The 26,797-nt window shown below is 36.9% G+C and overlaps 1 protein-coding gene across 5 annotated transcripts in view; it reads left to right on the top strand.

Moving 5' to 3' along the window:
* LOC100651950 (telomerase-binding protein EST1A) overlaps positions 1–24,798 on the top strand; it is a 147,341-nt gene extending 122,543 nt beyond the window's left edge. For all 5 annotated transcript variants that reach the window (XM_003394626.4, XM_020868400.2, XM_012321105.3 and 2 more), the window contains 4 exons: positions 7,378–7,540; positions 14,896–15,116; positions 15,713–15,797; positions 16,580–24,798. In XM_003394626.4, coding sequence (XP_003394674.1) covers positions 7,378–7,540; positions 14,896–15,116; positions 15,713–15,797; positions 16,580–16,716 — 606 coding nt within the window. In that variant the 3' untranslated portion in view covers positions 16,717–24,798. The remainder of the gene's footprint in view (positions 1–7,377; positions 7,541–14,895; positions 15,117–15,712; positions 15,798–16,579) is intronic.
* The last annotated feature ends 1,999 nt before the right edge of the window (positions 24,799–26,797 follow it).

Here is a 26,797-nt window from a genome sequence, read left to right as displayed (position 1 = left end):
ATATACTTTATTTGATTATCAGTGTCATTTTTAAATTCTTGTTCAGAAATTGGGATTATAAATCTCATACGTCGAATCCTGATTTCTACTACGATCTTTCGATTCATTTATTCTTATCATCACAATAAAGAGTAGATCTGAAACCATCCACACTCGATCTTCCACCAAACTGTATAAAATAAGAACTTAGAAAGAAACGTTCGCCTGGAAGAATTCGTGTTCCTGGACGGGGAAAAGCATTTACGGAATGTACGGTTCCTAGCGTGGAAAATCTATCCCACTCGTCGACACCTGGCGAACATTCCTGGCTTTGGTGGTCAGTCGTAACGAGAAGAGGGTACACGCGAGAAGGATCGTACCGCGTCGTTTCTATTAGTTCAGTCATCGACAGTGCAAACACTCCTTTGTGTTGCGCGTGGTACGTTGTTCGAGTCGGGATGCACTTGAGACTGCGGATGCTTCCCGCCGGGTGCTAGCGCGCGATTCCAAGCCGCGAAGGGAGGAAGATTGAGCGTGACGAGGAGAAATCCCTGGTTCACGAACGGGGTGAAAGGAACGGAGAAAAGAGAGAGCGAGAGAAAGGGAGAGGGAAAGAAGTAGAGAGATAGAGAGAGAATGTGGTATGGCTCGTGACAATGTCAATGTTTGCGTCGTTGCACCGAAGCACTCTCAGGACGGCCGGAGACTGAGTGTCTTCAGGTTGTACAGGAAGAATGGATTCGTGTCGAGGGTACGTAGAACTAGTCGCTCTTTGCGGGGACTACCTCAATGAACCTCCATTAATTTCCAAGCTTTTCCCCGTGACTTGGTATCTCTCCTTTCCGTCTTACGAGTCTCTGTTGCTCTTGGTCTGCCTTCTTCCTGCCGTGGATACGTCAACGGTGCCTGCTTACCCGCGCCTTCTCTCTGCGATCCTTCTTTATGCCTCTAAGTACGTTTATCAGACGTACCGTTCGATGTTGGAACGTTGGCTAGCGGAAGGAATGCAGGTCTTATTGATTCAGCCCACATGGAACTAATGACGCGGTACGTTTCAGAAAAATTAATCGACTGTTATAATTTTTCAAACACAAGGGAGACATATCGAAATATAAAATCATGTTATTGAATTATATATCATATTAAAAAATAATGATCATCTAATATTTTTTCAAACTTGTCTGTATTATACTTTATACTGTTATATCATTGCGATCGCGCGAGCTCCGAATAGAAACTACAAAAGGTATTTCTCAAATGCCAAATGAATACGGTTTTGAGAGATCCGTTGGATAGTGACAGTAAGCTCTCGGCAAGTTTTTTACCGCGTATCTCATAGTAAAAATTCTTGAAATTATTCTATGTAGATACACAATTTGTAGCGTAACTATCGCGCGAAAATCGTGTAAAATGCACAACTGTCCTTAGGCTGGGTACAAGCGGTTCGATTAAGCGATTGATCGACGAGAAATTTTAGTAAGTTTCTCTGTGTGGAAGCAAAGATTTAATCGACTAACTTTCGGCGATCAACTAGCCGACTCGACCAAGTTTAGTCGACCGATCTAGTCGACCCGTTTGTAGTCGCCCTTAAACATTTCACGCTCGTCTTCCGCTTGTCGTTCTCGATATTCGAAAAGTTCAAGCCAGCAGAGATGTCAGTACATAAATTACGGGTCGCTGGGAAGCGTACACGGTTTGAGCTTTCCGCGAGGCCGCTTTGCAAACGTACGGCCCCAGGGGATTACACTTTGACACGGCGGGATACTTGTTCGGCGTGTAACAGGTCCTCGCGGAGGTGGCGTCAGCCATCAGCTGGCCCCTCCAGGTGTTCCGGTATTTGTCGTCGAGAGCCGATCTCAGCGTGGGCGTACTTTACGACTGCGGGGAGAAGAGACGATCGAGAGGTGGGTGCGCATGAAGATCTGATTTGCGAGCGCCATTACACGCGGTCCGATCGTTGTAGCCGCAACTGTTGCATTTATGAATGCGATTATTCTTAATATATCGCGCGTGTAACTCTGCCTGCTAATTCCACGGCCGGGTGGAGCGGCCAATAAAGTCTAGACGGACTTACGAGAGGTGCTTTTTTTAATACTTGTTAGTTCTTCGTCGGTGGTTTGCTTCCTTCCTTTCTTTCTCTTTTTTGTTCTCGCCGTTTGCTATTTTCAGGAAGGTTTATCGTTATTCCGTGCACGGCATAGGATTTGGGATGACGTATGAATGGCTTTTTGGAGAATCGAGTAAGTTGATTGATGTGATGGTAGAAATAAAGTAGAATGTTATGGTAGGTACATTGGCACTCGCTGTGGGAAGCTTTTATATCTATGTGTGTTATATAAGTTTTCAAATGAATACTAACGAGACGCAAATGTGGTAATTATATTGGTATCTACGATTCGAAACTACTCTAATGGTGTACGTAGAAATTACAAGATATAGAAAGTACAAGTAATGGTAATAAAAAATAAAATAAAATAAAATGACATAAAATAAAATGAAATAAGATAAAATAAAATAGTTTCTATACTTGAAAACTTCAGAGAATGCGCCACAATTAATCAAGTCCGAATCTCGTTGCGGCCGTGAACGAGCTGCCGTCGCATCTCGTTCCATGATCCCAGTTGCACGAGGCTCGTCATCCCAATTACCGTGTCCCATCGAATCACGCAAAGCTGATCGCATGTTCGCGTCTCGGTTATTTACACGCTTCCTCGAGAAAGGAGCACGGACTCTCCACTCTTTTCCATGTTCGTCCGTTCGCTGATCGCGCGCGGAGGATGTCCACGCGCGCACGCGCAGGTGTAGCTCATCCGCTCGCGTTCTTGCGCGCGCTATCTCTAAGAGGTTAAGGCGTTTCAGATAAGAGAGACTGCGGAGGACGTACAGATACGATCTTACTCGCACGAGTTAGCGCACGGAACATGACGCGTACACGAGCTGATCGGAGGAATTCCGGGTGATAATGCAACGGATGACGCGATCTGAAGCTTGGTCAGGCGAATTTATGTGGCTCGGTAATGGATGTTGCGGGGATGGTGTTACTGTTGCTTGTTGCACACGTTTGATTATACGCTTGGGTATATATGGTTGATTACGTAAGGAGATGGTATATATTGGACGAAGCTTTGGGTTGTTTGTATAGAGATATAATAGAGCGGAGTTGTGGCAAAGAGAGGATGATAATAACGACTACGATTCGTGATAAGCAAGTGTGCAATAAGATTAGTAAAGATTTTTTAAATTTAATATTATTAGTGTAGGTATTTGGATTACATATATTCTTTAACATTCGTATGTTTCGATAATTCTCCAAAAAATGTGTAACGAAATACACTCGCAATACGGAATAAAAATAAAACCTTACCATAGCAAGGGTCTAAAAAAGGTCAAAGACACGCTGAATTTTAAAATTTCCTTACAATCATTGGCAATACACCATAAATGAAATTTAAGAGTTCGGCAACCTGAAAAAGATATTTGATTCAAAATTCGGAAAAATAATGAATATTGATTTCTACATTATTTGGAGCTACATATTTCTATAATAGCGAGCTTTGTAATAACGATTCCGTTCGACGAAACATACTTTTTGCTCGGATAGTATACACGTTCGATTTAAACGATCGTGTATAATCCTATGCACTATAAATTCGAACGATTTTTCCTCCATCCAACCGGTAGACTGGTTATGTCATTTCCGGTCTGCAATTTATAATCACGAGACAGCCAGGAATGTGCGGTGAGTCCTGGCAACTATTGCGAGTAATCGTGTTCGAACGTAATCGCTGCTCGGCACTTCATTTATTCGCTGCTCAATCGGAAGTCCATCGGGATCCACACGCTTTCTGACCTAGTTATAAATTCCACCAAACAGATGTTTTTAATTATGGTACATCTTATCGTTTATGGTAGGTGTAGTGTCGTTTCGCTGGAATGCGATACCGTTAATTGATTCTCATCCCGTGGTAGTTGAATGAAATTTCTTACGGGCGCGGGAATACGCCATGAACGCGTTCCCATCGCGCTTATGCTAATTCGAGACCAGCAGGTGTCGTGTGTGTAACATTGAAGAAAAGAAGAGTAATGTTGTCGAGATTGCGTAATCGGTAATTTTAATCCTTCGCACTATTAGCAAAGCATTTTAGCGTCTCTATCTAATTAATTCGATACAATGAAACCTTCATCATATGAATTAATTTCATGACAGTTTTGTTTCCACAAACAATAGGAGCTAACTAATCGGGTACTTTAAATTTCTGAGCAAGCTCTACTAAAAACAAGAAAATCCGAGAGCCAACATTTCCAAAGAGAGATTAAATCAATTAGTCAATCAACGAGTACCTGATTCAACTCTCGAGATTCTTCATTTTATCAGTCAATCGTCGATCCCAGTTACGATCCACCGCACCTAACCGCACGAACTCGCCCAACTTCTCAGAACGCCTCGCCATACAGGTTGTCCGGTAAAATTGGCGCGATCGGCCAGTGTCTGGTGTTCTACGCTTCTTTCTCTCTCTCTATCTCTCTCTTTCTCTTGAACCGTGAACCTGTCCTTAACGTGACGCGAGTAGGTTTCCGCGTCAACGTGGACGTGGAACATTTACAATGTGGCTAGAGGCGCGCTTAATATGCGTGGGTGTTTGAGCCGCGGTGCGTGATTCAAGGCGGGTTCTCACGCGCCACTCGTGCTCGAGGGACGGCGTGGGGTACGGGGGACGATCGGAACGAAGGAAAAGTGACGAAGACGCGGACGGAGGCGACGGGCACAACGGTACGTGCTCGATCGTTTAGGAATTCGCGAATGCTTTAAACGGGAGTAAAAGCGCGACCGGTACTCCTCTTCGACTTTCGTCGCGTGCTATCACGAACGCTAAGGAACAAAGGCAAAACGCAAGCAATTCGCGCCGCGTATTACAATGTTCTGAGAAGCGGCACTCTCATGGTATATATTTATCGACTATTTAAAAGTTGAAAAATGGAATTTGGCCAGGAAATTCCGCTTGGTTAAATCTTTGCACATGGAACTCCAGTTATGCTGGCACGATCTTTCCCATTTCATATGAATCGTTGAAACGTGCCGTGAGTTTATAAAATTATCAAGTGCGAACTTTGTATTCAAGAATATCTTCATTCTTTTTAAAGATATTCTTACGTGGTTAATTTATATAAATATCATAGATGTTAGATACCAAGCAAGATAAAATATCAAATATTGGTATATATCATACGAAAATGATATGATAACAGAGATACGAACAATTGGCTGCTATGTTGATTTTTCCAATAAGAAATTCATGAAGTATTTTATTCTAAAAGAAAATTTACATGATGGATATACAATGACGTACAGAAATATTGGCAATGGTAATCTTTATTTTGCGCATGATACATATAAAAAGAATTTATTATTTTTGGTTTAGTTTTCTCGAGATAAATAAGCAGCATATAGCGTTTACGCGTACAAATATGCAAGCAACATTTTCGATACAAGTTTTACCCTTTATAACATTTTGGCATTTGATATTGCGATTGTGTCACGCGAAACGAACGACTCATCTCTTACGTTTCGATAAGACGTTCAGTTCCGCGCTTAATTATCATGTATTGTGCGTTCGTTGCGAGCTCGTGGAAAGCTAACATTCCGGAATTCACTGCCATTCGAAATACCTACGAATTCGTAATATCACCGCCGCGAGACGATTTTCAACGACGTTCGTTCATTATGCATCGTCATGCAGACGCCATTCCTTGCCGCAGTGAATATTTTCGATTTTTACGATCGACAAAACGCTGGAGTAACAGTTCATAGGAATGCGTTAATTTTATAACTGAAAATAGTCAAGTAAAATGTTCTATAACAATTCTTGTATCGTTCGTTCCAAATGACAGGTCTGTGACCGTTCGACTGTTAGATCTTCGATTTTTGCCTGATTTGGAATTGTATTTCTTGAGTTAGTGTAGGTACACGTGGCTTTGTCTCTGGGCACGTGACGTCATGCTTTGTTTTAAACAAATGCGCGTATAGATTATCACGTGCAATTTGCACGTGGAGATCGTACGTGCAGGAATATTTCCCTCTTTGGGAGACATTCTTGGAAGCCAAGGCACCTCTGCCCATCACGACTAAAAAGTATTAACTTTCAAGCGGTCCGGTTTGAATAACTATTATAAGGGATGAAAATATTTTTTAATTATTACCAACAATTATCGATAAGGAAAATTTTTTTTGATTACTTTAGAAAGGTACATTGGCTACATTCTATTATACCCAGGATGATAGATCCCCATAGAAAAGATATTCGTTAGAGCATTAGTAAAGAAGTATAGCTGCACTAGTGATATTATTTATTTCTACTTATTTCTACTGACCCAATTCTTTGAACGGAGTATAATCTATATTATCATTAATCTGTATTATCAAATAATCGGATTCGTATTTTTTCGATGTTTATTTTCCTAGAATTTTTTCCTTATTAATTTCTCGGAAATTTATCGGATCAAAATCCATCTCATTACGTTTACTTCCTGTAACTATCAGTTGCAACCGTAAGTGCAAACAAGTACGCTATAGAAAGCTATATATACGTGGTTGGAAATGGAAACAGTTATTAGTCTGAAAGTCGCGCGCTAATCATCAGGTAGTCGACACTAGAGAAGTGTGAGAAAATCGTTTAAGAGTTGATGAAGAATAATCTCAAAAAGACGTTCTAATTACTGAAAAGTATCATGAAAAGTGTTATATCTATATCATTTCACGAAGCAAGGGTAACATTAGAGGGCCATTATCTTCGTTTCCCTCGGTATAACAATGGCTACTTGGCATTCGCATTATGCCTCTGGCTCAATATTATTCTACGCGATGGTTTCACTGACAATGAGGACATGCGTGGGATTCAATCGATGGTCAATGCGTCTTCCATTACATCCCGCCTCCTTCTCGATCCTTAAACAAATAGTACAAGATTCGTATGGATCGAACTGAGAGAAGAAGCAGATCAGATGTCTCATTTTTTAGTTTCTCGCGTTTCTTCCTTTTTCCCTTCAATAGTTTTAATTTATTCGAAGAGATGTGTTTATTATAAAGTAGCGCATTATTCTTTCTTCTTTCACGAAAATTAAGTGCGCTAGGAATCATACCACCGTTGCCGCGGCGCCGCAAAAGTAACTTAGTCATCTTTTCCTATAGAATACTAAACAGTCTAGTCAATATTATAATTATATTTAATTTAAGTGTAGCGTATAATAACTTGTTTCGTTAAAATATTTCATCATGTTTTTCTTACAATCGGTGTATCATTGGTTTAAAGTATTTTGGATGCATTTTAAATCTTTACGAAAGGTAAGTACAACAAATATGGCATAGAAAAAAGACTCATGTATTGAATTTTTGTGTTTTAGCAAATTTTGCAAAAGTCTTCAGTTTCGGTGGAAATCGAAGTGAGACCTAGACAATTGGTTCCGGATACTAACTGCTTTATCGACTATCTACCACAATTACAAAATATTGCGAAAGCAATTGCTGGCGCTCAACCGATTTATACGCTTATGGTGCCGCTTGTAGGTAAGTGTGTAGACTCCTCTTAATTGCTTTTTAGACCAAGTATGCCAAATACAATTTGTGCTTAGTAAATTTCCTACTTCTGGTATTATCAAACTTTCAGAATTTCTTAAGACTGTAAAATTTAATATCCACTGTAAATTTTACCATTTTTAATATTCATGTCAATAATTGATGTCGCTAATATCGAATATAAAACAATTTACGTAATTTGTGTTACGAGAAAGAGACGAAATAATTTTGCATGGTCCTTTAAGAACATCTCTGAACCGGTTGATTTGGGTTTTCGCGAATTTTTTTTTGGGGGGAACATCGACGAATATCATATGCGAGGTGGAGGTGTGTAATACCATGCAAAATAAGTCGCGAAAGGAAGAAAAAGTAGAACGTATGAAATAATCGTCGATAAATAACGAGCGGGAGGTCGTGACTCGTGCACGAGCACGCGTGTCCCAAGGTCTGTGTTCGCGGATCGAAAATAAAAGGCGGCCCGATGCGAATCGATCGGATCGAATATCGTAATCCCGACGTGTTTCTTATCTTTTTACTGTACTTCTTTTACCTCTCTTTTTTTATCTCATGCAATTTTCTTTTTTTGTCGATGAAGGTTTGGAAGATATCCTGGAATGAAAATTCTTGATACATAATTTATGATATTGTAAGATTATATTTTCTATTTATAGTCGAACTACGGTAATTCGTATCGTATTTTTTTTCTCTGATTCCTGTTACGCGCATCTTAACACTCTGGGGGAAACACGCGAATTCGCATCTTTTATGCATCATGCGGTATCCTATAAAAACTTTAACTGCTGTTAAATAAAACAGTAAAAAAACAGTAAAACAGTAAAAAAAGCAACGCATGCTACGAATGAAAGTGTTTTTATATTACGTGTTCATACGAAACAATACGAAACCGTTATCAATATATTAGATATAATATTGGTTGCCTGGAAAGTTCTTTTTCGCTCCAAAATACACGCGGGAATTTAGACTATATGCTTGTCAGAGCAGACGACCTCCAAAGTGTAAAGAAGTATTCGTATTCTTCGCGATCACTTCAATTGTTGAAATCTGATTAACATAAATAAGTGTACAAATATTTGAGAGAGGTAAATGTTAGTTCAGTTTTTATGTCATGAGAGTAGTTTTAATACGTTCTGCTTTGTTTTATCTACTGACGGTCGTAACTCTTTCCTGTCAAAAGAAAGAGTAGAACATTTTTCTATATAAGACTAACGTAACGAAAATTGAATCATCAAGCGAAAATAACAAGAGTTATCAGTCTCTTTACTATTATTCAATTTCTAATATAAGCAAACGACATATTAAACCGTGTCAATTTCTGAAATATATCTTCCTCAAAATTTTCAACAGATTTTTATATTATCGATATTGAAGAGATCGCCAGAGGTTGTTCATGTAACATGTCAGAGTAATTATACTGTAATTCCACACTTTTATGTTCAAATCACTCCAATCGATTATTATACTAACCTCTATGAAACAGCAGCAATAGTGGGTCGTTCTTTTGAGATAAAATATACTCAGGAGGTTTCAAGGTTATCTAAAATGGAAGGTTCACCAATCACTGTTGCACGATCACAAATTAGTGATAATTGGCTCGATAATTCAGGCGAATCAATTTCGAGACATCGCCCAGTCATTATCACGAACTATTCTGTTTCGCCAGTAGCAGCGTTAATGTCCATTACGAAATCCTATCTAAGGAATGTTTTATAAAATTTGATTTAATATTCTCTATTGTATTTTTAATGAATTTTAAACTATTATCGAAATATTCATCGCATATGAATGGTGGGTATCATAGACTTAAATCTTTGTTGACAATTTTTAACACTTTAGTCAATATTTTATTTTATTATCCACTCCATAGATTGCCACGAACTGTGTAATATAAGTTTCAAGGTACATTCACAGGTACGAACATTTTCTTTTCCTGTTTCGTTGCATTTGTAATTTAACCGATCCGTCGATGAATCGAGGGAATTGTTGCGACTCCATATCGAATTTTACACGTATATCGGAGCAAGTGAATGGTGGGGATAGTCTAATGCATAGCAAATGTCGTTGAATCTCCAATTGAAAATGTTTCGAATGGGTGGCGTCGTATTTGCCGTTGAAACCACGTTTCGGTCCTCGTCTTCTGTGTATACGCCAGTAGATTATTGGATTCGAAGGGGTTCCATTTGTTCCAAGGGTGTGGAGCGGACCACAAAAGAAGGAAGCACATAGAGGCAACGGGTCCTGACAAAAAGACACGTCTGCTTGTAGATTCTCCGAAACTTTTTGGTAGCCGAACGTCGCAGACAACAGTTTATTCGAGCAACCCGGAAGGTACGGTTCGACCCTCGTTCACTCTTTTCCCCTGATTTTTCGTGAATATGGATGAAAGTTTGCTTCCTTCCTGTCGTTCCAGTCTACTCCGACAGTGGGTTAATTTATTTGGGCTTGTGAAAAAAAATGTTTCTTCGACTCGTCTTGGCGAGAGGGGGATCATTGGTTGTTGAAACTACATTCGTGATGTTGAGGCCGCATCGGAATGGGGAAAGTGTCGTAAGTGGAGTAATTTACTGGTATCGTTACGATCTCAGAATCACATCAAGAGGTCCACGAAATCAACGAAATTTTTCTCATTCACTCGGTAATATCATCCAATTTCCAATAAAACACTCCGCGTATCAACATCCATACTTACATTAAAAAATTCTTGGGGACGCTTCTCCGAACAGTCTCTGCCAGAAGTTTATCTAAGGAGCATCATCTAAAAAATTTTTCAGAAATCTTCTTCCAGAAATTATTGCTAAAAGGACGTTCTAGAAATATATTGTAGAAACCTCGTTGAAAAATTTTGCCGAAAGAATTTGTTTAAAGATTCTTCTGCAGCGACGTCGAAGAAAAGAAAAAGACAGAATCTATTTCGAGAAAATTCCTCCGAGAGGCGGATCGGAAGAAAGAAATAAGTCGATGGGGTCCGAATGAATATTTTAATCATCCTCGTGCTCGTCTTCAAAGGCGACAGTTCTCTTGCTAGTTTCTCTCTTTGGTCTTCTTTTGCCACCCGGGTGGCACGGAAAAACGAAAGTGCGCGTTCATGCAAAATCGACTGGCGCTGCCCTTTGACCCTGTCGCGCATCGTGGACAGCCACGATCCGTCTGGCCCCAACAACGGACTGCGTTCACAGTTAGGTTCTCACGGCTCATACATGAATGCATGTGTATACTGGCTGAAACAGTCGGCGATTGGCCCGACGCGACACGGCCACGTTGTTCAGCCACGATCCGTACGTGGGCGATGGCTGGTGGTCGCCGACCGATGGAGAATGCTTTTTCGCTCTTTGTCCTTCCTATTGCCCTATTTGTGCTATAAATAGGGACGTGAGAGTGACAAATGATTTGAACATCTTTATCAGAAAATAATTTTATTGAAACAGAACACGTGCTACTGAAACACAGAATATAGCCTTCCTTTTCGCTCAAGATTCCTCGCGCAACATTAGCGCTCTTAAACGCCGTTCATCAAGCCCGATTCTTCATGACAATTCGTCTCAACGAAAATAAGTAACAATGTCAGTCGATACCATCAGTTTTCTCATTTTCTCTTTTTCATGGTTAGCAGCGATCAACCCTTACATTGCTAAAGAGATGAATCGATTAATTGGATAGAATAAAAGTCGTTAATTGTTAATTGTTAATTGGCAATGGAAGAAAAATTTTCATAATTGAGAAAGGACAGAAAAGAAAATTAGTTTATTATAATGTTATAAATACTTTAATCTTCTGGAAGAAGAGATTAATGACGAAAAAGATATTCAGGAAATTCTTGAAATTCACAGCTACAATATTAAAAGAATAAAATTCAATAATACAAAATGATTGGGGAAAAAATTTGACCAAATTAATGGATTTATTTTATATGATTTATTTTGTATCTATCTTCATTCTTGAAGTTGCGATCGTACTGGAGAATTACAGATCAACTTATTTTCGTAAAAATTATCTTTTATAGTCAGTTATTAGCGCAGGCGCTGCAGGTTTTCATCTTTTATTAATCAAGTAAACCTTTCCAACTTTATTAGGTAAATAAACCTGTTTGTCATTAAATGCTATTTTAATGGAAATGTATAGAAATATGAAATGTTGGATAAAGATAGATCCTCCTGTGTCGTCGGCTCCATCGTTTTTAGTTATCTACTAACAATCGGTTGCTTTTCGTTGAATTGTTTTACAGTGTATCGAAACATTGTTGCGTTGCAGAATTTACGAAGATGTTTCTTTCTTTCATTGTTTTCATATTTTGTCGAAACAGGCCAAGAAAACGGAACGGTAATCTGATTTCGTAAAATTACTCGGAATAAATGGAGTTAGACAAAACAGAATTTTTGACAAAATTCTGATGCAACAAATTCTGGCACAGCGGAAGATACCTAAGATCGTGAAGGATGAGAATGACGAGTTGAGCGTTTATGGAACAAAGGACATTATTCCAATTCCTTTTTTCCTCGTATGTCTAGCCATAATTTGGATTTTTCGACATTTTCCTCTATTGTTGAAATGCGTATACAATGATCTTGCGTTCTATCAAAGATGCAGTCCCTTTTTGTGCTCTTCAGCACCTATACAGTAGCATATTGAATACTGTGTTACTTGGTCGTGCCTTCATCGTGGATAAGGTCATAACAAAAAAGTCTCCGCTCAATCTGATTCCTATGAACATGATAATTCTAAAACCAGTTGCAATGTATTGTGAGCTGATTGCTGACTTGATCTTGCCCAATGATGACGTGATTTGTGTTAACGTACCCGAAGGTGGCATCTCTAAACATTAGGTATCGCTAGAAGACACGTCTATACCTCCAGACAGTTTTGATATGGTAATTGTCGAAAGTTATAATGTATACGAATGTTATTTTACCTCACCGTGTGTTACCTCGTGGCTGATCGAAGCAACACTTCAGCAAAATCGGGACAAGACGTTGGACCTTGGGATCCACTACCCAATATCCCACTTTATCTCAGTTATGTCTCGGCAAATAGTGCTATTATATATAATATATATATTATATTATATTATATATAATATATAGTAATATTATATATAATGTCTCGGCATCTAATGCTATTTTTGGGTTGATTTTCCCCGATTCCAATGATATGTTGGGGCGTTTACGATATTGTCCAAAACTGGTTATACAAGTCTCCACTCATTTGGAAAAATCAAGAGACAAATAGAGTATAAAAATCGGAAGACCGTTAAATTACATTGTATTATATTTTGTACATAAAATATATATTTCATTTAATTCAGCAAAAAAATCGCTGACAATGAGTCGTTTGTATAGTCTACCTCATCTCTTCTATATATATGTGTAATATATAAATTATTCCAAAATAAATTTGAAAATAAACTGAGTGAACTTAATAAATATCAATTCTTAATATATTTGTATTTTTCTTTTTGACAGAAAGATAGGTAAAAAGATTAGTAGGAAAATCGTCGTAAAAATAACCCAGAATCGTATTACGACATTTTTTTTTCAGAAATATTTTATTCTTTCCTTATTAAGTCTTCCTTTTTGCATCGTGCTGCAAGAAACTGATTCCTTTCTCCTATTTGAGAGATCCAAATTGCTTTTCCGTGAGTTTATCGATAATTTGTGACGAGATCATTCTGTTGTTGTGACTTTTGCGTCTTTATTTCGAAAGAAATCGAGAAATTCTCTCAATATTTATACACGATGTTTCCTACTAGCAGTACAACTGAAAAGGGGATGAATCTAAGTCAATATTTTTGCCTACGAATATTCATTCCTGATTAATTGAATATTGCTAATTCATGAGGTATGCACACTCTTGACTACATTAACATTTCCTGCATCTTTTAATCTTTGCCATTATATCGATGCATTGTTAAAAAAGGCATTCTTAAAGAACTCTAAAATTTTTAAATTGATAAATAAAATTTTCTGAGTAAATAAAGTAACAAAATATTTCATTGTGCATCCCTACTATTCAATAAATCTGGTTAGTAATACAAGCGGCACAGTGATATCTGTTTTCTATCTCACTTAGGTAAAGTATTTTATCTGTCATTTCTTCATTTTTCGAGATATATTGAAATATTTCAAATTCTTCGTGTTTTTTTTTTTTATCTTCTAAGCAAAGTTGGAAAGTTCTGAAATTTCTTTGTAGAAATCTAGAAATAGTTTTCGATCTAATTGTTTATTAGATGATTTTAATAGTTTCAAATGTCGCATATATCATGTATTAAATTAGATAGTCTTAGTTTAGTTGCAGATAGAACATTTGTTAATACAGCAGATAAGTCACTAAGTCTTTGCCACTCTTTAATTTTTTAATGAATTTTTCTTGCTTTCACTTCTATTTTTTTTTTTCTTTTTACTACCTTTGTCACAGTTGCGCGCGGTGGGATTTTCTTCAAAAAGAGAAGCTAATATCGTTGGTTTTAATGATTTTAAATATCTCTCATCTGTAATTTAGTGACGTTCTGTATAATATTATTATGAATGTAGATTCGTTGTTACCTACCTCTTCCTAAAATTTATTTTATCTTATTTCTTTACTTATTTATTTCGCGATACTCAGAACTATTATTTAGCAGAATGAATCGTTATTTCTTCAGCGGTCTCACACATACCCGCGTCATTCAACAGCCAAGTTACCCTCCCATGACTCGACAGGAAGTTCGTTAGGGGCGTTTTCACGCAGCGGGGGTTGGACAACCGAAGTCCGAGTAAACACTATTAAGGTTCCTTCGTTGAAATTCTGCGTTGACGCTTGTTTTCCCTGGGCAACAGCGTCGATGAAAAAACTTTTCCCACTTCCTACGAATAGATTCATCCCTCTGTTATTCCGTCCTCCCTTTCTCGATTTTATGTATCTTGCATGCTTCCCCCTAAAGACAGAGAAATTTATAGAAACAATTGAACATAATAAAGAAAGTATTGCTTTAAGATTAAGGAAATTAATCTTATAACTTTTCTCTGTTTTCTTTGTTTCTTTATACAAATTCTATTATTTCTCTAACTATACAAAAACTCAAAAATATTTTGTTTGTTCGACGAGAGAAGTTCAATGGAATATTTATATCGCTATTTTTTTAATTGTCATTTACACACAGATGTCGATACCAATAAATTTTTTTCTGATGATATAGTTTTATTATTTTTTATATACAGTGAATTACCAAAATGTTTGTACATATATTGAGCAATATACACAGAAACTTTTATATAAAAAATATATATATAAAAGATATGAATTTATACAAACATCCGCTGTCTAGCAATAATCAATCGCTTCCATTGTTGTTGCAGTTCTGAACGAACTCGAAGGCCTGGCAAGGGGTGCGGACGCCAGAGATTGTCCTCCAGCTTCAAGGGCGACTTTGGATCCAGAACACGTGGCCAGGGTGGCTGAGAGCGCGAAGGTAGCTCTGGCTTTCGCGAGAAGCAGAAATCCGGCGATTCGTTGCTTGACCACCAGAGGAACTGTGCTCACGTCCAGCACGTTTACGGTAGAAGAGGATGTTGACGAGGTGAGCGAATCAGCTTGGTTTGTGCAGATGATTATGAGACTGCGGATGTTTATTCATTTATGGAAAACTTCAAATATAGAAAATGCAAATAATACATAGTATAATATAAATAATAAAGTAAAAAAGAAACTAATAAGTTTTGTAGAGATCATAATAAATAATAATGACGTTATACTATATTCGGTGAATGAGACAGACAAAGATAAGCATTCCAATTAAACTTCCAAATTTCTTAGATATATGAAGCTCAACGTTGTCTCATTCATAGAAGAAATTTGTTTTAGTAAGGAGCTTTCTATGTTTCTCTTTAATTTTTTTTTATTATAGTATACAACTAAGAACAGTATTTTTTCGAACGCCTATTATTATATTACTATTTAATACAAATTTATAATGAAGATGCAACGAACTTTTCGAACAATCTAATCCATATCTGACTCATGAAGTCACGTGCCGTTGTAAAAGGTTAAAATTCTGAAACTAACAAGAAGAATCTTTTGAAGGTACAGAAGCGCCGCCAATTGAAATTCCCGCGATGCTGAGTCGCGTGTCATTTTATAAAAATAATAAGCGAAACATCTGTAATTCTGTTGCAGGACGGGTTGACAAGAAACGATGACAGAATACTGGCTACGTGCTTGAGCCTCTGCAAGGCGGGTAACAAAGATCAAGTAAATGCAGGTACGTACATACACGGTGCCACCGCGCATATTTCTCTCAGAGGGTACTCTGAACACGTTTCAAGCGTTTCCCGACGCTTTGATGGTGATTAATACCGCCTCTGGCCGATTGTAATGCTCGTTCCGCTCGCGGATAAACCGTTATCGGCGTTGACAGTACATATGGTCTCGTGATCGACCTATTCGTTACTTTTATTCGCCTTTATCGGAATAGAATTTATTAATTGATAGGATGCTGTTTATTCGTCTCAATTTGTAATATTGATAATTTGCTATTACGTAATTTTTGTTTTATTTTCGAATTTCTGAATCTCGGAGGTTTCTTCATTGGAAAAACGTTCAAGAACATGGCATGATTGTGCAAGACATACCGAAACTACATCGCTACTTTCCTTAGTTAAAATGTCCTGTCTAATATCTATTCATTGTTTATAATACTCTACAAGTATCCAAATACATTCGTGAGTTATTGTATATTAAAACATTTGGATCTTAAATTTATATTACATAGGCTGTGTTACGAAATAATGGATAAATATTCTAAATTGATGCTAGAAAGAGTAATAAAACTTCAGTTTTCTTGGATGCTCCGAGACGGTGAGTAGGACGTTTTAACTAAGAAGGATAGATTAAACGAAACGCGTCTCTGGATAAAAGGAATTCGTTTCCATGATCTAACAAAAACACCCACCATCTCAACCTGAATGTCACTCTCTCCATCCAACCATCGAACCGATAGCTCCTCTGGAAAGCTAAAAAATCCCGGAATTTTCGTTTCAACAGAAGAGGGTCAGCCACGACGTCTCAGGAGGGAAGTTGTCCTACTAACGGATGATAGGAACTTGAGGGTGAAGGCGCTAGCAAGGGATGTTCCCGTAAGAGAGGTGCCCGATTTTATGCAATGGGCCGGCCTTGGTTGAGACGCTTTTCCGACCAAACATACCCGCTAACGAAAAATCTTCCGTTACCACCCCCGCCGAGTAAACTTGAACAACAGCAGCAGCAGAAATAGCAGCAGCAACCATCAACAGCAACAGCAACAGCAGCAGCAAGTCAAAGAAAAGGAAAGAAAGCGTGGAAGAAAGAGCATGGAGGAAAAAAGGGGAAACAAAGAAAAGAGGATATCTCGCATCGTGCTCCCTCAATCGTGGCCGATCAGCCGTCGCGCGCGTGCGACAGATCTTCCGTTCCCACACGTAAGTTCGTTCTGATTGTCGAGGTCGTGCCTATACCCGCGGTGATGCATTCATCGTGTCGGCAAGGATGTCAAAGAGATCGGCAAAGAATGTGTGTGTGTGTATGTGTATGAGAGAGTGAGTGTGAGTGAGTGAGTGAGTGAGTGAGTGAGTAAGTGGGTAAGTGAGTGAATAAGTGAGTGAACGAGCAAGCGAGTGAGAGTGAGAATGAGAGTGAGAGTAAGTGAGTGAGTGAGTGTGTTAGTGAGAGAAAGAGAGAAAGAAAGGGAGAGAATATGACTGGTCATTTTCCATGGTGACATTGCTCGATGTAGATCGAGTTTTTAGGAGCGACCGAGACTGGGAGAACGGTAGTTTGTTTCGAGTAGGATCAGAAACAGAGGGATAAGAGAGAGGGAAATAGATATAATTAGAAACAACGATGCGTGATCGCGACGCTTTCCATCGTTGATTTCTTTTTCTTTTTTCCTTTTTTTAAATGTATTATATTTAATAGTTATATTTAGAGAAATATAGATTTCTATTTTCTTCAATACGATTAACAGCTACTATGAAGATCTTCTTATATGTAAGGAGAAAGGGGGATGTAAAGCGGCGCGAGAACGTTGATAGCTGAATCGTATCGGGGCAAAGTAATTTGTCCGAGAACGGAGACAGGAAAGTATGCTACTCGATCTGAGAGAAACGTACGAGAAAATAAAGCAAGAAAATGAATGAAGCGAGAAACGAAACGAAACGAAACGAAACGAGACGAGACGAGACGAGACGAGATGAGACGAGACGAGATGAGACGAGACGAGACGAGAGGGGTCGATATTTTTTACACACGTGAATATCTTTTTTGGTTGATTTTTATCGATGACGACCGCTCTGCGGCCGGCTTCATTTTTCTCTACCTTTTATCATGTTTGTAACGGTCTATACACGCGAATATATGCATATATATATGTATATTTGTACGCACTTTTGAATATTGTATACACCGTATGCGGTCGTTGGAGGATGCGTTCGGAATCCGCGTACATGCCGCCCCGCGTGTGTGTCGCTTGTCTTTCTTTTTCATCTCTTTTCTTATGCTGTCCTTTTTAGCAAGCTCCCTCCCTCGTACCGGATCGTTCTGGAATTAATTTTCTCTCTTTCTTCTCTTTTCTGTTTTTCCTCTCCCTTTCGGCTGTCCCTACGTTTCTTTTCCTACTCTTTTTCTTTCTCGTTGTACGCGTAACGAAAAAGTTATCCTTGCACGCCGTGTATTATTATTATTATTATTATTTTTTTGGATGCAATTTTCGATATTTGTATCGTACTTTTTCACTTTTCTTCACTTTTTTCTTTAACGATTTCGTGGTCTTTTTCGTACGATTTCGATGCCTTTATTTTTACTCGTTGTTAGCTTCTTTTTCATTTTTACGAGTCTCGTAACGCCTTATGGACTTTATCGAAGTTTTTCCAAGCGTAATTTCCATCGTAATCTCGAGCAGAGAAAGATGTGCTTGATATATATATATATATATAGAATTGGCGGGGGAGAGGTAGATACGATCAACTGAGAAGCGGGAGTATGTACTGAGTAGTGCAAATTATGTAAAACGAAATTTAATACGAGCATCCGTAGATTTCATCATAAAGTATTCAAGTTTACCGGAGATATTCTTTATCTTTCGTATTACTATTTTTAATTAATTACTTTGTTAATATTGCTTTTAAAAAGTCATCGCGTACTAACTTAATTGCTAACATATTTTGTTTGCAAATATTCGTTAATCGTCAAAATAAAGAAGAGTGATGTTTAGCTTAGTGCTCAATTACACTGAACTCAAATAATTAGATACTAAGTAAAATTTTGTTCATGTAAATTACTATACCTGCTTGTCCATTCAATCTATCAGCTATCTATAGCTGAATCTAGCTCACCTGTGGTCTGTAAGGCATTACGAGAAGAATTTTAATTTTTTTATATATAACAATTTACGCGCTCGGTGTTGGCGCAGCGAGAACGAGTGTGATTTTTACAACACAAAAAAGGTGACCGTGTTTTAAGCCGGATATAATCACGAGAGACGCTCCCCATTTGCATTCCCACTAAAATAAAGTTTTTCAGAGTGACGGCGTAGAGGTCCCGAATCCTCGTCGTTTTCCAGCGACTGCTCGCGTGTCATTGTCGAGAATGTCATGTGAATTTTTTAATCGAGACAATTTGCTCGCGTCAAAATGCCACAGACATGAAATTGAAACGTCATTTGTTTCGCTTATAACTGCCACCAGAGACGGTTCCTTTTGTTGGCGGATGCCATTTTGTCGACTAACTTTGCTACCATTTCCGTATGCCAATGAATTCGTGAAATTTCGTCAGGGGAATCAAGAATGTTAATTTGTAAATTAAGTGGATTTAGTTTGGTTGGATTAAATGGTATTACTTTTTTGATTAAATGCTCATCATTTTGTTCGTCAATACTGCTGCGGTGTTAAAATTTTTACGCTCCAATCTTGTTTTTGATTTAAGTACCAAAAGTGTTCTTAATATTTTATGAACTTTGGCATAAAATAAAAGCTTGAATCTTTCGTGGTTTCTTCAAGTTTAGAAAATTTCTTCAGCTTCCGTTGAAAATTACTTAAAGGGTGTAGCAAATAATATAACATAAAAGATTTTTTTTCAAATTTGTATTTCGTGAATCGACTTGATATTATTTGATTAATTTGGAAATATTATTCGTTGATCAAGTAAATGCCATTGTTTATTTTGTCAGGCGAATGATTACATTATTTTATAAACTAATTTGTAATGTATTTGAATAAATGTAGTATAATAATAATATCTCTAGAAGCGCTTTGTTTGTTAAATAAGATTTAATAATTTGGTCGACGAAGTGTTTGTTATTTTATCAACGAAGTAAATATCATTTAATGAATTATCTAATGAAGCAATATTATGTAATTTTTTTGAAAACGTAAGCTATATCAAGTTATTCGTATTATTAATAATATTAGTGAAACTCGAATTATTTAATTATCAAAGTTGGCATTGTCTTACTCTTTAGACGGAAATGGCGTCCTTTTATTCCATCAAAATCACATGTACGTGGAGCAATGAGCCGGTTATTAATTTAATTTGACAAAGTCAAAGATTGTAATTGTGAAATTATAACGCTGATGATCTTACGTGAAATGAAATATCTTAATATTTAAATTGTAAGAAAATTAATAGAATGTACACGGTAGATTTGATCGGTAGGTTTCGCCACTCTTTTGTGACACACGACTCTACATCATGTTTTTTTACTATCTTTACTCATTTCTACCGTCTTAAATGATGAATTAATCTTATAGAAATTTAATTGACCGAGTAAATTGTTAAAACACCGGTGAAATATATTATAAATCTGAATTTTTTTTCAATTTATATGTATGTATATACATATACATACATAAAAGGCCAAGGTAAAAAAAAGGCTAAAAAAGAAGAAAGAAAGAGAAACTATTAATCATATGTGAAATAGTTAAACTGATCGTATAGCGTTGCAGAGGGTCATCGTAAATCGTACTCCAGCATAACAAATTAATATCAATATTTGACAGTTCTGCAAGACATAAAATTGCTATTGCGTTGTAAAATCATCGATCAAAGGAGAAACTATCGATCGTAACGTTGCATCGTGATCCACCGTACGTGAGCGGATATAAATCGAACAGAAGAAAGAGAATATTTACGCGTACGTGAACAAAGCAGAAAGCAACGGAAGGAAATGTTGAGGAAACATTGATACGTGTATACGCGCTTGCGCTTTTTCTTCTTGCCTGTGTCGACGAACTTTCAGAGCACTCGAACGGTATAGAGACTAGGAGAAATAACAGAAATCTATTGTCGCATGTAGTCGTTGATTTCGGAAGGTCTTGAATGTCCTAACATGATCGTATGACTTTTGCTCGATTGCATATCAATGATTAACCCCTTGCGGGAGATTAAGCTTATAGAAAAAAACATAATAAATAAATATATATATATATATATATATCTATACATAGAAAGAAATATTATACAGTGTATCAAGGAATAAGGATGAAAATTTAAAGTGCTTATAGTATTCATCAAGAATAAGTATACAATTCTTAATCGATATAGAATGTAGAAAGTCTATATTTTTTGTAGTAAAATGTAATTTTGTATTTGCTAATATGCAATAACTGAAAAGTAACATACATATCTATCCATTGCATCTTAAAACTTATATATTTGATATAGTTTTCATTAATTATTATTTCCTATGGACGAGGCAAATCATAATAGCATAAAATTAATTATCCTTGCAAAATATACATACAAAATCACATTTTACACTAAAGGTATCGGCTTTTCAACTTAAGTTAATCAAACAATTTTTTTATTCCATCTGACACTATATGAGTCTACAAACTCTTAATTCCTTTTCTAATAGCACTCTGTATATTTGTCGCGATTTTTCATGTGATAGAAATTTTCATCGCTAGGTCACCAATGTCTATCATACTTCTCTACAGTACACGCTGTATTTATTTTTCTAGAACACACTCGCCATTCGAACGAATCTATAATCATCGTAAATGTGTACATTAAATGAGGAATCGTGAGTAATTTATACACACATACATAGAAAATGATCGACCACAAAGGGTTAATCGACTCGAATCGAACGCGTCTAAAATGTATTTTAGGATTCGGTACGATCGAGATCACGAACATTCCGAATAGAAGGATTAATATCGAACCGGTTGAACATGTTGATTGTGAATAATTTTGGTATCGTGATGTTTTTCCACGGAATTCGATCATCATGTCGTGGTGAATGATCGCACGCGACGTGATGAATCGGGAAATTATCGTTTAGCTTTATTTCGATTTGTTACTTGGACGGGACTCGTCCGTTAATTGTTATCTATCGAACTTGCGTATTTTAAAGCTGAATTCATTAGTAAATTATTCGTTGATCTATTGATTCTCGGTCATTGTTACCGCGTAGAACAATTGATAATGAATTTTTTTAAATGAATTTTTTAATCTATAAGATAAAAATCTGTTCGAAGATTTCTTTAACTACATGTGTATTTAGAGAAGCTTTTTAGGCCCTATATGGCCTTATTTCCAAGATTGTTCCAAACTGTTTCATAAAAATGAAAAGAAACAAAAAATGGGGATGATAATTGAGAGTTAGCAAAGTAATCGAGAACAATTGTATCCGTTCGTATCTAACGTTTTAGCCGCCACAATTCATATGTATTAATCCTTGAGAATGGAGGAGAGAGGATGAGAGAGAGAGAGAGAGAGAGAGAGAGAGAGAAAGAGAGAGAGAAAGGGAAAGAATGAATGAAACTGATAAAGAAGGGACCGTGAAAGATGAGAATGCGACGTGTCCTATTTTTCGACGAAAATTCTTGTTACTTAACGATCCATAGCGATTAATTCTGCAAGAAGAGAGCGAGTGCAAGGAAACGAGTGAAAGAGAAAGCGATCAAGAGACACGAAGAGGAAATAGGAGCATTCGTAATCGACTGGAACTCCTCTTGATCGTATCTTTTCGACTGGTTTTCTTTTTTCTTTTTAAGATAGTTATACACATCATCGATATTAATGTTATTCTTTTCCTCTTTTCATCATGTAGAATGTATGCATTAAATGGTAGAGACGATCAGCTCGGTGCTGCACCATTATCGAAGCTTCTTTAAAAACTGTTAACACAATTATCCTTTGACACTAGAAATACCACCACAGTTGAAGAATAATTTGTTATTGTCTTAGATAAAACACGTATTCCTAAACTTTCATTATTCTAGTTCTTATCTCCAGTTACTGTGCAATATGAGCATTTTCTCTATATCTATTTCTATTGATGTAAAACGGCAAAGTTACAAGTAAACTATTCTGCTTCATATTTTATTACAATCCTTTTATCATATTTTATTGTTTTGGCAAAAAAGTTGGAAATCAGCTAAAAAATAAACTAAAACTGCAGATACTTTTACGAGTTAAAACACTTTCAGTGACCCAAACAAAACAACAAAAGCACAAAATTTACGAATAGTTATACTTGTCAGTGGGAATAATAGCTGACACAATTCTGTTCATTAGTGAAACCGACTCTATTGGTCTTTCTAGCGTTAATGGCGATAAACAGAATCAGTCAAAAAGTCCTACCACCGATTGTAATCATTATATCACGTTGATTCCTCCGCAATAGCCGAATAGTGCAATAACAGGTGGCAAACTGGTAACGTTTCCGGTCGATCCGCGCGAGTCCTCGGTGTTGTGATCGACGAATTCGATTCGACCAACTGGATAGTCGAATATCTACATATACTGCAGAAATTATAAGAGATTTTATCTAGAAAATTTCAAATCGTTTCTTCGACACATTGACGAAGATGAAAAGGAAAGAAAAGAAAAAGAAAAAAATAAAGAAGAAAAAATGCTCGTTTCAATTGAAAGGTCTTTTTGATGGATAGATTGAAACGCGCGTTTTCTTTTTATCGCATCGTATATCGATTGTTGCATTTTTACAAATGTAAAGCTGCCGAATTCCACAGCGTCACTGATGCAAAATCGCGTGGACATCGCATCGCTCCAGACAAGCTCAATGCTCGTTGAATCGTGCGTCGAATAAATTCAAAAAATTTATCGCCACTTTTCCTTTGGCAAATATCGAGGAACGCAGCGTGTCGAACCTCCGCAACCTTCCGTCAGTTCCTTTGCTTCTCGAGATGCGCCAACGCCAAGCTCAAGAACGTCTTAAAGCGTTTATTTTTCTACTGTATCTCTTCTGCGATTAAAGTCACGGCGTCTTTTAATCTTGCTGTGCTCCGTGGGTCATTTTCGATCGGATCGTAACTTTTATCACCAAGAAAATTTCTTAAATTTGAGGAAATTATAGGGCAGTCGTTCTTGATTTCTCGTTTGAATCGTATGTTAATGATTTTTTTCGAAAAGACTAAAGGATCGCAGTAGGGTTAATTACGAGCGGTTATCGGATAACATTCGCAATAAAGTAACTGTGTTTCCTGTAAAAACCGAAATTTTACATTCCATTCAGCCACCACGTCAGGCTTTCTTGGTGAGAATGACATTTTTTTGTATCAGCTTGCGGAGGATCGAGGTCTTCTGTTTTCTTTTTTTTTTTTTGCCTTGATTGATCTTACTGGTTGGCTGTGAAAATTTGGTGAGATTTAAAAAAGAAAAGAGAAGGAGGAAGAGTGGAGGGATAGACGATGGTTAGAGACAAGTGGAAATAGATTTAAATATGGTGTCGACGAATACGATCGATCTGTGCAACTTGTTGACGTCGCGATTTTTATGGTACGTTTCATACGCGTGCCAAAATTTTTGGTCTCTATCCCATCCCGGGACGATTTACACCATAAGTGTACCTATGAATGCATATAAGATATACGTTATATATAAAATAAGAATACACGCGAACACAAATATACCGATTACACACCACTGGCCATCGATTTTAATTCAAGATTGTCGCAATACCAATTATATGCGTATAGTAATTAAATATGTAAAAGAACGGTGTTAAATGGTACGTTTATATTTTGACTTGGAAAGAGGATTTTCTTTTTTCTTTTTGAATAATGTGACGAATAATTGTCGACGATAACAATGATTATGGCGACGATAAGATCGACGACGACGACGATGATGATGATAATCACTACGATGCAGCGGTAGAATTTTTAGGCTAATCATTTATTACACTTATGAAGAATGTCAGTACTATAGTGTTACCACTTTGGTTATTCAATAAAACGTGAAGTTGACGGAATCGCTGTTACATATTCACGTGTAAGGTGTATTATTTACTCTTCTGATCCCATTTCTTACAACCATCAAAATTCATTTCAAGAATTTCGAATTAATTTTCAAGAATTTTGAATCGAATTCTTGAAATGAATTTTGATGGTGTTCTAGGATTATACAGTATTTATACACTTCACATTATATCACATTGTATTTACATACTGATGCAATATTTACTTCTACATAAGTTGGTTATCGTTTTGTCTTTCTTTATTAGTAGAAACAATGCAAGAAAACATTTTTGTATTATCAATATCCCTATATATAAAGGCGCCAGTAGTGTACAAGGAGTTAAGAAAATTGATCTCAGCTAAAATTCCTCTTGCTCTTATACGAGCATTACGTATCCATAAGCATGGCAATACTCCGAACAGGCAAAGCCTCCATTATCATTCTTCACCGTTTATGAGATCGAAGAATCTCGCGCAGCGATTAGTGCGCGCTTCCGAGTAATTGCTCGGCCTTTTCTCGGCTCGATTCGACCCCGATGGCCCCGCGTCATTGGGATCATTTGCTCGCGTGCTCTTTACCCACTTCGCGATATTTAGGTCTATAAAGCACGCGAACTCGAGCATTGAAAGCTGATCGAACACGCTCGGCCTCGTTACAAAGCTTCGCTGAGCGCCGCACAATTTGAGAGCCAGTGTTTGATCGGAGAAAAGTTGCGATTTTTATCATTTTTTACACATTATCTGATCTTTGTCTTTTTTTAAGTTTTTAAATTCTTAAAGATGCTCAATTATTATGTTATTTGGCAATAAAAATTATTTAAATAGCACAGTTCACGCAACATTATTGATTATAATCGTTACATACATGTGATCTTTGGTTCAGTTAATAGGATTTTCCGTGTATATAATTGAGTTCCATTAAATATCTGCTCGCAAATATTGTATGTTTATAATAATGTTTCGAACTTGAAGAATTTGGGAATGAATTTGAGAACACAATGATCGTGTAGTGCTCAACGAATTAATAATTCTTTATTTATTTTATACCGTATATACAGGACAATAACTATGCACTAGTGATGCAACGTATTATTATGAAATTAATTGTATACTTTATGGAGTATAGAATGATAAATGATCTGTATTGTAAAATTTCACTCGTACAAATGAAGTTTATATAAGCAGAGTTTTACAGTATACCAAAAGCAAACTCTTGTTTGCTTTGATATGAGTTGGGGCATTTGAATTTTGGCCAGCTAGATGATTAGATAGAGCAGCTGAAATTAAATACTTCACCGTGGCGTCGTTAAGGTCGAGTCCAGAGAGTAAGTTATGCCCGTGCGGTCAGCTCGTGTTATTAAATTTATTCTTGGGTATTGTCCTGGCACGGGATGTCGATAACGTTTTTCATGTTACGAACAATTACGGCGTATAATATGCATTTTCGACGCGAAGTTATTGGCTATTCGTGAACAACAAATTACGGCGCTTGTTGTTGACGTTGGTGACAATGGTTGGGGCATAAAGATGGGGTAGGTTAAATTAAATCCCTTATTGCAAGGTTGATTAAATTTAGTAACGATAAAATAGGTAGCTTGGAGTGGTGATCGTAAAATGTGTTTGATGGTGTAGAGAATTATTGAGACAAGGGTTGGTAGTTGGGTATTGAGGTGAAATAAATTTATTAATAATAATATAGGTAGGTTATCGTCGGGGCAAAAAAATATGACGATATTTAGAATTATTGAGGTAATAGGATCAGTAATTTACAGGCTGTTGGAGAAATTTGAGGAATTGAAACGTACAAACAATACGAAAAATATAGAATAGGTTGGATAAATATAGATTGGATTAGATTAGAAGAATTATAGAATGTTTCGATAATATTTGAAATTATTGAACTTGATTAATGAACTGAGATGAGCTAAATTTATTTCTAATGAAATAGATATCGTAGAGTTAAATTATATGTTTAAAATTGTTAAGATAAATGTATAATGATTGCTTCAAATATAAGTACCAGAGG

Source organism: Bombus terrestris, chromosome 3, assembly GCF_910591885.1.
Source record: "Bombus terrestris chromosome 3, iyBomTerr1.2, whole genome shotgun sequence".
Taxonomy (NCBI): domain Eukaryota; kingdom Metazoa; phylum Arthropoda; class Insecta; order Hymenoptera; family Apidae; genus Bombus; species Bombus terrestris.
The sequence above is the reverse complement of the archived record's forward strand: the minus strand, read 5'-3'. Positions and strand labels throughout refer to the sequence as shown.